The sequence below is a fragment of the Mastigoproctus giganteus genome, chromosome 10, assembly GCF_048544385.1.
Source record: "Mastigoproctus giganteus isolate SK-2022 chromosome 10, ASM4854438v1, whole genome shotgun sequence".
Classification (NCBI taxonomy): domain Eukaryota; kingdom Metazoa; phylum Arthropoda; class Arachnida; order Uropygi; family Thelyphonidae; genus Mastigoproctus; species Mastigoproctus giganteus.
This window is the reverse complement of record NC_143584.1, coordinates 196,947,700-196,965,703: the sequence shown is the minus strand read 5'-3', so window position 1 is coordinate 196,965,703 and position 18,004 is coordinate 196,947,700. Positions and strand designations below refer to the sequence as shown.

The 18,004-nt window shown below is 36.2% G+C and overlaps 1 protein-coding gene across 1 annotated transcript; it reads left to right on the top strand.

Moving 5' to 3' along the window:
* Positions 1 to 4,638: 4,638 nt before the first annotated feature.
* LOC150079735 (uncharacterized) lies at positions 4,639 to 11,792 on the top strand. The gene is given in 4 exon segments (XM_090383203.1): positions 4,639 to 4,756; positions 4,759 to 4,903; positions 10,628 to 11,579; positions 11,658 to 11,792. Coding segments are annotated over 4 exon segments (1,350 nt in total).
* The last annotated feature ends 6,212 nt before the right edge of the window (positions 11,793 to 18,004 follow it).

Sequence of the window (18,004 nt, the reverse complement as noted above, 5' to 3'; positions counted from 1 at the left end):
CCAGCCCCTTCCTGCGGCCAATGTGCTCTCACGTTTTGATTCCTAGTACTACATCTGTTCACCTTTAATCCTTTATTGACCCTTTCATTCCTAGTAGTAGATCTGTTCACCTTTATTCAGCAATCCTTATCATTTGAGAAACTCTCTCAGACACCCTGCAGTTGTATAAGTACAACTTGCAAATAGCATAATAAGAACTTTCCTTTGTATTTTTATACCTCTAAAACGTCATATCCACTTCGTCATTACGCGAAACGTCATATTCGCATAGAACAGTTGTTTTAAATTAACTGTTATAGTACATTCTAGAAGCAACTTTAAATTTTTTTAGAAATTATTAGCGATGGTTAAATTTTTAGCGAAAGGAAATCGGAAGAGTAGAAATGAAAAGAGCTTGGAGAAAATTAAAAAAAAACAAAAGTGAACAACCATAAACATCAAAAAAGAAGAAATACTTTGTCGTAAATATGATGATGATTATTTGACGATAGGAATTTCGTATACTGGTACCCAAGATTGTATTCTACCTTTATGTGTAGCATGTGGTTTAAAATTGTCGAATGAATCAATGGAGCCGAGTAAATTGCAGCATCATTTTTCTATGAAACACAAAAATTTATCGTCCAAACTATTGAATATTTTAAAAGGCTTTAGGCTTCTATTAGAAAACAAGGTACAGAATTTTATAACATGGCTAAAATATCTGATAAAGCGCAAGAAACAAGGTACAGTATTTACTTGCCGAACTGTTGGCAAAGAAAGAAAAAGAAATCTCACCTAATTGCAGAAAGTCTGGTTTTACCAGCATGATGGGTAATCGTGAACCGTATTTTGTTTCTGAGTAAGAAGACCTTTTTAATGTTGCCAACTAATAAGTAATTGTTCGATTTTCTATCTTATAATATCATCACTCGAAAACGTTGCCCACACTTGATCCTCCATGAGAGACTAACATGCTTTGTGTTAATAAAACCATTTATTATAACACACAGGTTAATGTAGCTCAGCCTGACTCATTGGTAAACATGTCTTCTGCATATTAAAATTGTTGACTTCTGTGTAGGATAAATTAGTAAGTAATTGTTGGAATATACGTTCCTGTTAATTTAAGAGACAATTGTGTATTTTCTTTTTATATGTTGTCAGCCAAAATTAGTTTATTTTTATGGTTGCATGATACAGACCACCTTGTTTTTAAGAAGTTTGATATAAATATAAATTTGAATAATTTTGAATATACAAATTCTTAAATATTATATTATGTACATTAAAAAAGGAATGGAGAGAATTTTCACTAGCCGGGCAAAAAATTAGAAACCTTTTGGAATTGGCATCAATAGATAATTTAATGTAGATAATGCGAATGAAAGTTTCCACATCGCAGGTCCTTTGTTATCAGGTAAATATTGAATGCATTTCTGGAGCTTCTGAGTCGATCCAAGCACCAGGTGGAAAAGATCTAAGTTCCAGTCAGCTTGATGGTGTGAGGAAATTTAATGGGCCTTTTTCCCAACTTTGCTGAGTTATTTCGTTTCTAACAAGGGTAGCAAGCCTTTTTTTTCAACAAAACTCGGGTTGCAGTATTTCTTCCAGCAAAATAGAAAATCGACCACAGAACACATGCAATTTACAGGCAGTGCAGACGGAGCAATATAGCATTAGTAGCTGATTCCCCTAAAACCTACAACAAAAACAACAACAACAACAACAAACGAGCATGGGGGAAACAAGTAAACTTTCAGATTTTCAGAAATCTGTTGTTCTTGAAGCATGTTTCGCAGGAGTCGCAATTCAGAAAACTAGGAAATTATTAGTGTCCGTAGTAATTGTCTCAAAAGTACACAATGAGTAGAAGACAAAATCCGAATGCAACTGCAAAAGGAACACATGTAACAGAAAGGTGAATACTCGCCTTCTGCGAGTATTCACCTTTCTGTTACGCAGGGATCGAAAGAGAATCGTGCGTCGGAATAGAAAGTCCAGGTTGCAGTCGGTATGAATTGCTGAGCGCCTCCAGCAGATTTCTAGTGCGCTTTTCTAGTGTTTATTCTAGGGCATTTACCAGCTTTTCAGAAGTCTTCCTCCACTCGAAACTACTGTTGATCGCTTGCAACTTATTACTACTCTTGCTTGCAACGTTACTACTACTCTCGCTTGCAACATTACTGCTACCCCAGCTCGCAACGTACCGCTCTCTTATCGCTTGTTCACTGATTGGAACCGCCAATGTCTCCACGTGGCTGGGGAAATCACCTGGGAGAATAAATTCCTCTCAGGGCTAAACGGAAAAACCATGGATTGCTATGAATATCCACGACTAGAGCCAACAGAATCCCAATACACTGATATGACACGCAAAATGGAACATAATCTCAGTTTTCCGAAAAGGATGAAAACTACTTCGAGCAAATCAGAACCAACAACCTTACTGATAATGCATTGTCCTTGTGGGTAGCAGAGTTAATAGAATCGACTTCGTGCCCACACTAGGTGGAAAAGACCCGAGTTCGATTACTGTCCATGACGTGAGCAATTTCAGGGCATTTTGCAGAACCTGGCTGAGTTATTCGGGCGAAGGTAGCGTTTCTTTTCTCCCAGAAATTCGAGGTTTTTTACCAGGCAAATCGATCTCCGAACAAACGAAATTTATAGAGAGTATACACAAAGAAATGTGGCCTGAGTTGCCTCCTAAAACACTGCTGGAAAACAAACTGTTATGATTTTTGCTTCATCCAGAGAAGCCTCGAAAATGCGGCAGGTACACCAATATCTGTAAAACGACTCCAGATAGGAGATTTACTAACTGAAACCATGCAAGGAAGTCACTGTGGCCTATTACTTAAAATATCCTCCATAAGCGGATTCTCAATCAAAGCCACACCACATACACTGAACTCTTCCAAACAAATGATAAATTTTATTGTGAACAGTGACTTTGGCGATTTTGTTGCCGGAGACTCTGTTCACAATGAAATTTCATGAAAAATATTTTGTTCTGTTAATTTTGTCGAGCAGTGTATATCAGCATTTGATTTAACTATCTCTTACCCCATTTTCACTTGATCTGAATTATATGAAGTTACCTTGGATTGTCTATTATAAAAGCGGGATGTATGGATCCGAGTACAGAAAGTACAGTTTTAAATGATTCACACAATAGCGATTACTTTCCAATTGTATGCAGAATCCAAACGCTAGAAACCTGGGGTCCTGATCATCGGGTAAAATTGAAATTATATAGAAAGCAGATTCCGAAGAGTGTTCAGCATGCATTTGTTTTGATATGCATGCTGAATGCCTACTGATGATGATAGCAAAGACATTACGGAGCAAATACTTGCTGAAGTTCCAAAGCAATACCTCAGACCACTTCATATAAACACAATAAACCTTTAAAATTGGTGTGAAGTAGCTTTTACCAATGCCGAAAACGAAAACAGTTTAGCTTGGAACCTGTGCTCTAGGTTTCCATCCATCAACAACCTAATTCAATATAAAAGGCATAAGATTAAAGTTTGACAAATTAGAGGAATAGATAAAAAAAAAAATTCTCATGCATACCGTTGGCCCGCGCTTTCCTGGTTCCGCATAGACGATCCAAGAATGGGCAAGCCAGGTGATCATTCGGATTTACAGAAAGCTGTTTTTCTTGGATCCTGTTTAGCAGGAGCCACAATTCAGAAAACAAAAGAAGTCACTAATGCGTTGGAATCAACCATCTCAAAAGTATACAGTGAGTGGAAGACAAAAGCAGAAAAAAAACTTTAATTGAAATACATGGGAGAGAAATTCTGTAGAGAGAGACGACAGAAATTTTAAGCGAAATGTGTGTCAGAATTGAAGGTCCAGTGCAAAAAATGTCTTAAAAATGAAAAATTAACGAATAAAATGACCCATTTCCAACCGAAATTTGCGGCGGGAAATTAAGGATGGGAGATTTGCGCATATATGAAAGCAACTTCTTTCTTCCAAACATCGAGCGATTTAATTTGCTGCCATTGCTAACACTGGAGTGATGAGGGGCAGAAAAACATGTCTGCTGAGTATCAATTTACACTTTTTGCTTTAGCACCAATAGTAATGTGAAGGCATGGCTCGAACATCATGCAGCCAAGCATCCAGTCTTTCTCATGTTCACCTCTCAGGCAGATCCAGGTGGCAGTATGGCATTCTGAGAGTTTGTCTTGCTAAGAACTAGGTCCAGTCATATTATTAGCAAGTGATATAACCTCAAATATATGTTTTTTTGTTTTTTTTTTCCGTTTCGAACCAGCTTCGCGCTGCAGTCCTTCAATGTTGCACCTATTGCTATAGTTTCTTTAAGATTTCTAATAATGGTAAAACCTGTAGGAGATATTCGAAATATGGTAAAAAAAAAAAAAAATCTAATAATTGTAAAACCCTAAATGAGAGATTCGAAACTTAGTTTCAGCTTCGCTTATCCTAATAAGGCTTCTGTCAAGTTTTTTTTGTGGACAGTCGTACAGCTAGCAGAACCTAACAAATGAAACGTAAATTGTGCAATTTACGTTTAATATGTAACAGATGTGTTGCAACACATCTGTTACATATCAGTTCACACTAGGGTAAAACATTTCGGTCATCCAAGCTGTGAGAAGTCCTCAGAGAGAGAAAGAAATGCTTACAAACCAACTCAAAGATGATATTAATGAAAAAGCTTTCAGTTGTCAAACTTGCCAAAAGACGTTCTCACGGAGAGGACAACTTACAACACATCTCATTATTTGTAGTGGAGAAAACCTTTCAGCTGTCCTACATGTGAGAAGTTCCCAAAGACAGAAGACCTCAAAACACACCGCAGAGTTCATACTGGAGAAAAACCTTTCAGCTGTCCAAACCGTGAGAGGAAGTTTTCCAAGAGAGGATACCTCCACACCCATGTGTTAGTAAGTGGGTTTTAGAAGTGTAGTTTTGATTGCTTGTTTTGTGTTCCTCTTTATAAATACTACTAAGGATGGAAACTATGTGGAAGGACTGTAGGGACATTCAGGCGTACATCGGTGAAGTAAGCAACTATTTATTTCAAAGTCCAGGACGGACCACCAGCGTTAGGGCAGAATGCAAAAAAAGAAAAATAATAATAATAATAATAAATGGCGGCTGGGTAATTGTTTTCAGTAAGAAGCAGAAATAGGACACATATAAATGCTGTCAAGAACTCTTTAAAATCAAACATGCAATAAAATTGTTATCCTACTTGTAGAAATAGAGATATACTATGTACTTGTGTTGCAATAGCTGCATATTAATCTTCCTTTTACTGATCAGTGCAGAACAAACTCTGATGATTTGAAATGTCCAGTGAATACAACCAAAATTAGAGCAGTAATCCAGATAGAATATCTGAGTTGACCAATTAGGTGATATTGATGGAAACTTGAACGGTTTTGTTTTCTTTTTGATAACTGGTTCCTCTAATTCATTTAACATGTTGGAGGCGGAATTCTTGATTTTAATAAAAACTATTACAGAAACAAATATTGGACACCCAGTCAGTTAATTGCTACTTTCTTCGCTAATTAATATAAAGGGCCACCAGCTGTTTTTCGAATCCCTGAGTGTTTATGTCGTGTGTGTTCCTCCCTCACTCGTAAACTGGTGTTTTAAACACAGACCAACTGCATTTTTTCCTCAAGTAACATCCATTACAGAGTTTGTTCTTTTGTACCAGACAGCCTTAAAACACATCTGATATATCTTCTGGTGTTCATATTTACATAGATTTAGATTTCTAACTCCCAGAATATCAAGTGTTGGATACGATTATCTTGATTTTAATAAAATCAGTTAAACGAACGAACGCAATTTAAAGTACACTACTGCTATTTAGAGATATGCACCGATATTGCTGAGATAGTATTTTTCCTTCCAGATACATTTTGATTTTTGTCGAGAAATGCGAATGGGGGGGGATCGATCGGACATATATGGTGTCGGAATTTATATGTATACTTTTGAAAAGTAAGGCCACTATTTGATGAGAATAGTATTTTCTTCTACACACCACGTTATTCAGTTCAACGACAGCTCTCAGTCACGTATCATTGTTCTCTTTGCATCGTTTTAAAAATTTCGGAGTTTTGTAATAGAACCGTTTATTGCTGTTTTTAATAAATTCAAGCTTTATTTAATGGTGAAGAGTCTCCGAAAATGGTACACTCTTTACTCTTATTGTAGGCCTATATACAATTTATAACAGGTTAACACTTACAAAATACAAGAGGGATCATACAAGAATGATAAAAAAAAAAAAAAAAAAAAAAAACACCCAGGAATTCTAGACCATTTAGAGATGCATCTAGCCGTATCAACGGTCACAACGTGTGGCAGTTGAACACACCCCAAGTCATTACCGACCTGCCAGAAGAGTTCATTGTTCACATGATGGGGGCAGAGCTTCCTGCACTTTCCTCCAGATACGCATCCTCCTGTCCGCTCGAAATAACTGGAACAGGACTTCACGGACCAGGAAACCTGTCTCCAAGGTGCAGTGCCGATGTTCGTTCACCCAGTTAAGGTGTAGAGTCCTTTGTCTTTGGTGTTAGCAATGGGATTCTGGTGGGACATCAGCTCCCGTGACCTATTGCAACTAATGATCATCTGAATGTCTTGGTGGAGACGTTTCTAGCACCGGCCACATTGAAGTTGGCGTTGATTTCGAACAGGGATAGTGCAATTTCTATACCACCTCCGCGATAGAGCGATCAATACGTCAGTCAGCCGCTATCATCCCTCTTTCCAAGTCGGTTAACTCACTAGGATTATCCATATTGACATCGAATTACCGTCTACGTGAATGAAGTGTACCTATATACTTGCCAAGCATGTTCGTCCATTAGTGAAAGGGTTGACAGCGTTCTGTTAGCCAGGAACCAGATATTCCATAAATTCTGTCCTTTTAGGGTATTCTGGTGAAACAGAGACAAGCAATATCAAACAAATAACTAGCGGCAATATATATTTTGCAAAATATTGAGAGAATATTTTCCTGGTAATCCACGCGAATACCCATATCCTCAGATTTCACTTTGAATGCTAAAATCTAACGTCTGTTGTGATTTATCAGGTACAACGCTGTATCCAAATGGTACAGATGCGTTCCAGCAGAATAATCCACCTTGTCCCGTTGCCAATACTGTTCGAGTTTTGTTTTTTTCGAGCACGAAATTAACTTCCAGATGCTACGGTTGTTGCTAGATATGAATCCCATTGAACTTTCCCAGGATTACGTGTATTCGCAAATTCAGAATTTGAATCCTCGGCCATCGATAATCCGTGATATATATTGGGGGAAGGGAACCCTCTTTCATCTTCCACAGAGAAAATTTCAATTTAATATTTAATGTCTTGTCTGTTAGTGAATCCAGAATATCAAGAATTGTTATTATTATTTTTTTTTTTTCAGTGACTGCATCATATGACAGAATATCTTCGAATTTCACTTATAAAATCGAAATCGCGTTGTGTTTGCCTTTTTCTTTATATTTTAATTATTTCGTCCTTCTTCTGTTAACAGTAAGCCCTGACTCCTAAGTTGACCGCAAATAGGTTCTTCGTTTTTCCATCTTATGCTTTCGTTATATCAAAACGTAGCCCACACCAATAATGCCCCGACAGCCCACAAAATACTTTGAGTTAATCAATTCATTTAAGAGATTTTAATGTAACTCTGCCTGAAGTCATTGGTAAGATCACTTCTGTACATTAATAAGTGTTGACAGCACCATGAATCTACACAGCAGGTCTAGATTAAAATTTCTGGATAAGGTAAGACAGAACTGTATATTTCTTATTTATCAGTTTATTATTGTGGTTTCATGAATACAGGCCACGTTATGAGAACGTTGAAACAAATTTAAACGAAAATTCTTTTAAATATATAAAAAATAATGTATTGTGTTATCCATTTTAAAAGTAACGCAAAGAATTTTCACTCAGTGGCCAAAATATTAGAAACCTTTTGCATTTGCTCTCAATAGATATCAAACTTAAGTTAGGAAATTATAAATTGCCACATGATATCACCAAGAGTTCCTTCTTATCTGGTAAATACTGTAAGCTTTCCTGGAGTTTCTTACTCAATCCAGTCATGAGCAAGACAGGTTCTTTCAATTTTCAGAAAGTTGTTCTTGGAGCGCTATTATCAGGAGTGGAATTTGCGAAAATGTTAATCACTAGCGTTGTTAGAAAAGGTTATATCAAAAGCGTGCAAATATTGGAAGAAAAAAGGACAATGCAGCTCTAAACTGAAGGAATACAGCGGAAATTCGATACATTAAGGATGCGGCCACAGAAGTTTAATACCAATTGTGCTTCACAATAGAGCCCAGTTGGTTACGAATTACTGAAAAATTCAATTTGGGCAAAGAAATGCCGATTTCCAATGAACTATGCACAGGAATTTGAGAAATGTGGGATTTTTCAGTTTTGTGCTCATACAACAGCCCATGCTATATTCAAAAATTGAAAAATATTTTACTGGAGCAGTTGTTGTTGTTTGTTAGATTTATTGGTGCATCAGCAACTTAGACTATAGTGCAAAAAATGGAGCAGTGCCACCAATGCCGAGATTGAACTGTCGAATAGCAAAAAAAAAGATCGTGTGGTAACACGAGGGAAAATTTAAAAATATTTTGAACGAGTTTTAGTGTGAAACGATGGCGTCAGCTTCGTATATCCGTGCATCCAGATTTAATTATCCACCACGCAAAAATGGAGATAGACTCTAATATTCGTTATATTCTGTTGCTGCGAACTGGGACAAGTCATACATTTAGAATTTTAGATTCTCAGGTTACCTGCAATAAATATCTTTTTTTTTTTTTTTTTTTTTTTTTTGTCGTATCTAACGAACTTCATCCTGTACTGCTTCACTTTTAGCATTATTGCAATGAATTCGTTTAGTGCAATAGCACAGCTATGCACAGTGCAAATATTATAAGTGAATAGTCCGACGGACATTACCGGTATTTTAAACATCTACTCTGGCTGCTTAATTTTTCAAATCTGAATCCAATTGAGCATGTCTAGAATTGTTGGAATGGGCATGTCCACTTCGCAGTATTATGTCAACCACAGTACAGCAGCTGACAAATATCCTAATGGAAGAATGGGCAAATATGCTTCTACACGTCCACAAACATTCAGTGCAATATTTGGCACGAGGTTTACGGACAGTATTTCGAGAAAAATATGTCTGTCTACCTACGTATTATATAAAGGTTTCAAAATTTTTGGTCACTGAGTATATATTTCATTACTGATCATGGTATTTATGACTTTTTACCGTTTGTTTTAGGGAACATGTGATATATAAAGAGAAAGAACTAAATATCATAAAATTTGAATCACTGCTGAATTATCAGTTTTAAAGGATTCAGTTGGAAAATATTTAAAACAGATTGAAAATTTCTGATAATCGAAAAACTCGATATAATATTAAATGGCAAACCGGAAACTACATGGTTAGAATCTTCTTCGCTAATTCTAAAAAATGGTTTGTATGAAGATTTTTTTTGCACATTGGCGCAACTGGAGAACTTAACAGGAAAAATAAATAAAATATTGTGCATAGTATCAAACAGGAATATTGCACAAAATAAATAAAAAAACTTTATAAATCATACTACCATCAGATTATAATTAAATTGCTTCAAATTGATTGTGATCGGGAAAAAAAGGCATAACACATCAAATACAGACCGTAAGGAAAGGTGTTACATTTGTGAGCTTATGTGGAAGAAATTTTCAGTTCAGATAATACATTCATGAGGTTTTCACCTAACCAACCAGTGCTTAGTAATTCTCAGTAAGAAGAAGCCTTAAAAGTTATCTCAAGCAGAAAAACACTTCAGGCGTCCAAGTCCTGTTAAACATTACTCACGTGCAAACAAGATACCATAGCATACTCAGAGTTCATAGTGCGAAAAAACGGTTTGGCTTTTCAACCAATAAGTTTTCGCAAAGAAAAATGCCAAAAAAAATCACCTGAGGATGAATTGAAGGAGAAACCGTTCATCTGCCCAACCTGGAAGAGAAGTTTGCAAAAGACAAAAAAACTCAGAAAGCATTTCAGGATTCATAATAGAGAAAAATCCTATCAGCTGTACAAGCTGTGAGAAGAAGTTCTCTCATGAAAACAGCCTGCAATATTATCTCAGAATTCATTCTGTAGAAAAATCTTTCAGCTGCCCAAAATGCAGATGAAGTTCTCACAGTCAGCGTACCTCAGACGCCATGTCAGAATTCATACTGGAAAAAAGCCTTTCAGCTGTCCAACATGTGAGAAGAAGTTCTCATATTCAGCGGACCTCAGACGCCATGTCAGAATCCACAGTGGAGAAAAACCTTTCAGTTGTCCAAGCTGCGAGAAGAAGTTCTCAAGTAAACGCGGCCTGCAATATCATCTCAGAATTCATACTGGAGAAAAACCTTTCAGCTGTCCAACATGTGCGAAGAAGTTCTCAGCGTCACAGATCCTCAGGCAGCATGTCAGAATTCATAGTGGGGAAAAACCTTTCAGTTGCCTAAACTGTGAGAAGAAGTTCTCACTGAAATCCGGCCTGCAATATCATCTCAGAATTCATACTGGAGAAAAACCTTTCAGCTGTCCAACATGTGAGAAGAAGTTTTCAAGTTCAGCGAACCTCAGACGCCATGTCAGAATCCATAGTGGGGAAAAACCTTTCAGTTGCCGAAACTGTGAGAAGAAGTTCTCACAGAAATCCGGCCTGCAATGTCATCTCAGAATTCATACTGGAGAAAAATCTTTCAGTTGCCCAAACTGTGAGAAGAAGTTCTCACAGAAATCCGCCCTGAAAAATCATCTCAGAATTTATACTGGAGAAAAACCTTTCAGTTGCCCAAACTGTGAAAAGACGTTCTCACAGAAATCCACCCTGCAATATCACCTCAGAATTCATACTGGAGAAAAACCTTTCAGCTGTCTAACATGTGAGAAGAAGTTCGCATTTTCAGCCAAACTGAGACGCCATGTCAGAATTCATAGTGGAGAAAAACCTTTTACTTGTCCAAGCTGTGAGAAGACGTTCTCAACTAAAGACAGCCTGCAATATCATCTCAGAATTCATACTGGAGAAAAACCTTTCAGTTGTCCAAGCTGCGGGAAGAAGTTCTCAAATAAACGTGGCCTGCAATATCATCTGAGAATTCATACTGGAGAAAAACCTTTCAGCTGTCCAACATGTGAGAAAAAGTTCTCATTTTCAAACAGCCTCAGACGCCATGTCATAATTCATAGTGGAGAAAAACCTTTCAATTGTCCAATTTGTGAAAAGAAGTGCTCTCAGAAATCAGTTCTGCAAAATCATCTCAGAATTCATACTGGAGAAAAACCTTTCAGCTGTCCAACATGTCAGAAGAAATTCTCAGTATCAGCGCAGCTCAGTCTCCATGTCAAAGTTCATAGTGGAGAAAAACCTTTCAGTTGTCCAACATGTGAGAAGAAGTTCTCTCGGAAATCAAGCATGCAATATCATCTGAGAATTCATACTGGAGAAAAACCTTTCGGCTGTCCAATATGTGAGAAGAAATTCTCAGTGTCAGGGCAGCTAAGTCGCCATGTCAAAATTCATAGTGGAGAAAAACCTTTCAGTTGTCCAACCTGTGAGAAGAAGTTCTCTCGGAAATCAAGCATGAAATATCATCTCAGAATTCATACTGGAGAAAAACCTTTCAGCTGTCCAACATGTCAGATGATGTTCTCGCGCTCAACGAGTCTCACACGCCATGTCAGAATTCATAATGGATAAAACCTTTCAATTGCCCAAACGATGAGAACTTCTCACAGAAATCCGATCTGCAATATCACTCAGAATTCATACTGGAGAAAAATCTTTTAGTTGTCTAACATGTCAGAAGAAGTTCCCAAAGAAAAGCAGCATGCAATATCATCTCAGATTTCAATGTGGAGAAAAAACTTTCAGCTGTCCGACATGGAAGAAATTGTTCTCAGATTCAGCGAACCTCAGACGTCATATCAGAATTCATACTGAAGAAAAACCTGTCAGAAGTTCTCACAGGCAGCGAGCCTGAGACTGCATGTCAGAATTAATGCTGGAGGAAAATTTTTCAACTGCGAAATTTGTGGGGTGAATTCCTCAGAGAGAGGAAACGTTAGAAACCATCTCAAAGTTCAATGTGGAGAAAAACGGTTCAGCTGTCTGTCCAATCTCTGAGAAGAACTTCTCAAAGAATTGCTAAGATGATCCCAGAAACAAAAGATTCTCATAGAACACAGCAGGATTCGATCCTAGAAAAAAAGGAATACTAATTTTTCAAGTAGTTCCTAATATATGGTCAAAATTGGTGTAGAGGTAACGGCGACATGGTAATGAATTCATTTCGAAAAATGAAAAGCATTGAATAAGATCAGAAATATGCCTTTTATTATCTGTATGTATGAGTTTTTTTGAATACTTTCAATAAATATAAACTGGAGAATGATTAGATTAAATCGCACTGTATTTCTGTTGATTTTCTCTTTAAAACAACCTTCTATTACATTTTTTTAATACTTTATCAATTTGGATAATTAATTAAATTAAAATTGTTTCTTTTAATCAAATTTAAAGGGAAATCAAGGTGGTCTTTGAATTTCCATAACCACACTGTGGCTCTGTCCCAACGAATAATATGTACTCCTATACAATCGCATAGTGGAATTATAACCATCACAATCTCTGCAACAAATTGTTCCATATATTGTGGACAGAATACTAGAGGTCCTAGTTGCCACCTACCACATTGACAACTTTATTGTCTGCCTGAATCATAATATAAAATCGTTTCCTTCCTCTGCCATTTTTCATTCTTCAGTATTCGAATTTATCTACTTCATCTCCAAAAGTATACGCTCTCTCTGAATTATGTTAAGCTTGCATTTTGCAAGACGTGTTGTTTCTCTACCTCTCTGATCATCCTAAAGATGTTCACAATTAACGAATCAAAAAACAATCAACGAATTCTAATTTGCAAGGTTATAAACGCCTTTTGCTTATCGTATCATGCCTTTTAGCTCAATAAATCTGTTCCTGTTTTGTTATGAGGTTCAAAGTAGTGCTTTTGTAACTCAAAATATTTGGCCAGGGAGGACTATCATCCTGAATTAAATAGATTTTTTGTTGGTTAAAGAAACAACAACACACGCGTTGGAATCTGACATGCGTCAAACATCCGAAACAGCTACAAAATACGGAATTGGTTGTAAAACTGACAAAATAATTAGTTGTACTGATTGCAGAGGAATATAAACAGAATGTTTATTAGTTAGGCTCGTTTAGTTTTTTTTTTTATTTTAAAGTGACATTATTTTAAGGTTCTTTTGGGCTGTGTCATCTTCGATCGCTTCCTTGTCTGTCAAGTCTTTTTCCATGACGTCTAGGGTGAGTTTCTTATACACTCAGTGGCTAGAAATTTCAAAACCTTTTGTATTTGACGTAAACAGATAATTAAATGCGAAAAATGCAAATATAAATTTATATATGGTAACATCAAGTTTTTTGCTGTCAGATGTATGCTATACTCGTACGTGTCGCTTCTTAATCGATCCGTTATCGATCCGACAAACACAGTTCATCTTTTCGACTTTCAGAAAAGCTGTGATTATTGGAGTCCATTTAACAAGAGCCACAATTGAGAAATCAAAGTAAATCATTGATGTTTCAATGCCAACCATCTCAAAAGAATACAGACGAGTGGAAAGCGCAAGTTGAATGCAGCTGTAGTAGGAAGAAATGCAACAGAATCTCTGTTCTCCAATAGTGACTTATGCACATCAAAAAAAGGACATGTGAACTTTTTTTTTTTCTTTTAGAAGGAACACTTATGAACCATTCAGAAGGTACTCAAATTGAATTATGATGTAAGTTGAAGAAATATGCCTCCAAAACACACCTCGACAATGATAACAAAACATTTTCACGTTGTTTCTTGAACTGGGGATTAATTTGAATTTATTCACACAGATCAGGGTCCAAATGGTAAAAAAAAGTAATACGTTTTTTCCGAAGGTGAAATTTCCATATGAATTAATAAAGCGAAATCTTCAATCTGTGACAATTTATTTATTTATTTTTTTTTTTTTTTGTTCGTTCATCCCGTCTCGTACAAGGTATTCAAGCGAATTAGCACTGCTGAAGGAGTTTTACCCAATATCAGTACTATTCAAAACAGATACCCAGTCTTTCTAATTAGTAGCATTATACATCTGTTACTACGCACTGAATATTTCCCCTCAGGATATCTGTTAATTCATAATGAGGTCAAATAAATTTGTTTTTAAATTTGCGGTAAGAAGTTTAAAGAATGAAAAACTTGAGAAACACCTGCAACTTCATAATAATGTGAAATATTTCTGTTAAATTTGTTGGAAGAACTAAGCACAGTGACGACATCATGACACACAACTCATGGAACACTAAGGGGAAACCAATCAGCTATTCAAACGGTGCTCAGAAATTCTCAATGAATGGGAGGATTAAAATTTATCTCAAAGTTCATTTTGGGAGAAAGCCTTTGAGCTGCTCAACTTGTGGCAAGAGTTTCTTATGCAAAGGATATTTAATAAAACACCTCAGCGTTCACAATACAAAAAAGTCTTTCAACCAACCAAAATTTTTACCAGGAGAAATTGTCAAATCATCAAAAAATAATTTATACACACTTGGTGGATTTGAACTAAAGTCAGTAGTGGAGGAACGGGACTTGGGAGTTACGATTCGGTGAGACATGAAGTAGTCCGAGAATTGTGGACAGGTTGCATTGTTGCAACCTGTCCACAATTAGAGGCTTAAAGGGGAGCAGGTATCGTGTGTGTTATCAGACACTCAGCTTAAAACACTGATGGATCCAATATCTCTCTATTACAGAAGATTTAGGAGAAGTCCGGTTGGCCTGCCTCCCTAAAATCCACTCATGCACACCTTCTCGATGGTAAACCCTGTTACGTCACTTAGGTGGCAACGAATGGTAGAGTGGTTCTCTTCAAGACGCCTGATCAGCATGAAGAGGAAAAGACCAAATCCTCCTGCATATGACAACATGATAAAACAAATGGCCCTCAGTCCCCAGCAGTTTTCACTCCCCCTCTTACGGCAGCGAGAGGATCAGAGTGGAAGCAGAGGGTGCTAAGAATCTTAGGGTATGACAAGGTGCCATGCACGGAAACTGAACTTGGCCTGTTATAACATAAGATCACTCATCAGTGAAGACAGGATATTAGAGCTGGAAAAGGAATTAGAAAATGTGAATTCGAATATCATCGGTTTGGCTGAAACAAGAAGAAGAAATGAATCACTTATAAGTTTATCAAGTGGAAATCTGCTGTACACCAATGGAAACAGTGAAAGGAACGAAGGTGGAGTTGGGTTTCCTGTCCATAAAGATTTTAAAAACAACATTTTGGAAATTAAAAGTACATCACCAAGGGTGTCAAGACTAATATTCAAGATTTCTAAGAGATACAAGCTAAAGGATTTAATGATTTATGCACCAACATCGAGCCATGATGATGAAATTTATAATTAAAAGAGAAAATTATCTTGGAAACAAACGCCTTTTGAAACATTTCTGAAGAAGACTCCTCCTGTGCAACAAACCAACCAGTGCCCAGCCGATAATGAGAGATCAACGAGTGTGCATTTAGTCAATCATGATGATGATGAAGAATAAACATTCTTTAACATTTGTAAGTCGTAAATAATTTGTCTATTATTATAATTTGCTTGATTTTACAGGCTACGTTTTCATTTCTTTCGATAGATCAATCAATGTGTAAACATAAACTAATTTCATTTTTGAGAACGTAACCCCTATTTTTAACCTTATGTCTCTGAGAAATAAATTGTCGCTTTACGAGCTCGCGCTAGGAACGAGTTACCTCGTCAATTCGAGAACTACCTGTATATTAATATACAATCGTATATAGTGGAATTATACCCATCCCTGTCGCCGAAAGAAATTGTTCATTTAGTTATCACCAGCACACCACATACTGTATATTCTTTTGACACCTGTTTCTACATTATAAAAAACTCCACTGTATGTCTTTATTCTAATTCCATAATGGCTTTCTTTTTCTCCCATTTTTAGTCCTTCAGTATTTATTCTGCACATATACTCCCCCCCTCCAAATGTACATGCTGTTTTTGGATTACGAAAAATGTGTATTCGGCAACATTAAAAGTTATTGCCCCTCTGATCTCATATTCCTATCGTTGTCATTCTGAATATGTTCTGCATGACTCTGGTCATAGGTGCTCTTTGCATATGACTCCAAATAATTTGAACCCAAAAATAATTTTACTAAAGAAAAAAAATAGCTGTTTATGTAAAAATGTTACATAAATAAAATATTAAATAAAAATAAAATAATCACGATATATATACAAAAGGCAGAAACCATTAAATAAAAAAAAATGCTTAAAATTGTTACGTCTCTTTTGAATACTTGAGAACTTCCAGAATTTTATCTGAATTTAACTCTAATGATAAATTACGCCCAAAGCTTAGAAAGATGAACTGTCTTAACCCTTTTTTGCTTCGAAGATAACCTCTCTTTACCAATTGTGCTTCGAAGATAATTTTTAATCAGTTTCAATCTGCTGAAATTTATATCAGCTTGCAACAGGGATTGTTAGAAAAATTTATATAACATTAATAAATTATTACGCACTACATCCAAATTATTTGTATTTTAAATGCAATTATATATAATTTCATTTCTTCCCTTTAGGAATCTTCTAAAAAAACATGACTTCAAAGATTTAATTCGGTGGAATTTATTACGTCATTTCAGTAAAAATCAGTAAGCACTGATAGACAATTTATTTTTTTATCCGAAGCACGTCTTTTATCAGAAAAAGACGTGATTTAAAACTCAAACATTTTTGTAGACGACCTGAAATCTTCGATTCTATCAGTAAAATTTTGTATTACTGTGACCAGAATGGCATTATATGTTTCAGTATTAACTTTTTATGATACTCTATCACTTTTCAACTCGTCGTCAGTTTCCGACGAGTTGAAAAGTGATAGAGTATCATAAAAACCCGCTTTTCTTACTGAAACATATAATGCCAATTCTGGAGTCACAGCTTAATACACAAATTTTTCCTGAATTTTTTCATCCTATCTAAAATCGTCCATTGATTTTCGGAAGGAAGATATAAGAGCGTCAGCAATTTTTAAATTTATTAATGGAGACTAGAACTTTTGATACAGCTTTGGTTGAGTTTAAAACTGATATCCACATTGATAATAATTCCAAAAATTCAAATGTATTCATGTGTAATAGTATTCAGCGCCCCAAAACCATTGCTTTTACTGGTAAGTCAGTTTCTCCATTTACTCAACGTGTTGTAAATTGCTTGTAAGTTTTATTTTACTGCGATCAAGATAGATATCCTGCTAGACCACCGCGATTCTGAAAGGCTTTCAGTGTTAAATAATGAGGGGCATGCTATTCCAACGCTCTTGTTCCTCCTTCATTATTTTCAAACGAGGCAAGCTGCTTTTTATAAAAGTATAAATGGCCTTGATTGTGCCAATTGTTTTTTTTTTTTTTTTTTTTTGTTTGCTTCGATGCAAGTTTACTTGGATGCAGTCGCCTGACATTACTTTTGCTCCATCATAACCTTAGCCTCTACAGTAAAGGGACGAGACCTCTCACATTATGTCGGACAGTCCCGGATTTCAGTCATTTGCCCCACATTGCAAATTGTCCCGGATGGAACATGTAGCCTCCATAGCAGTGGCGCAAGCATGTTAATGATCGACAATGTATGCTGCTTGAAATTTAATCGTAAAGAATAATTAATTAAAGACATAAAAGTTAATATTTTTAAAAACATTGAATAAATATGTTGTAAAATGTATATCGCGCGGTATTATTTTCTGAAAAAAAGGGCCACAATGCAAGGTTTCTGCGCACGTACCTGCTGACCCTATCCTGGCTAGGCTACTG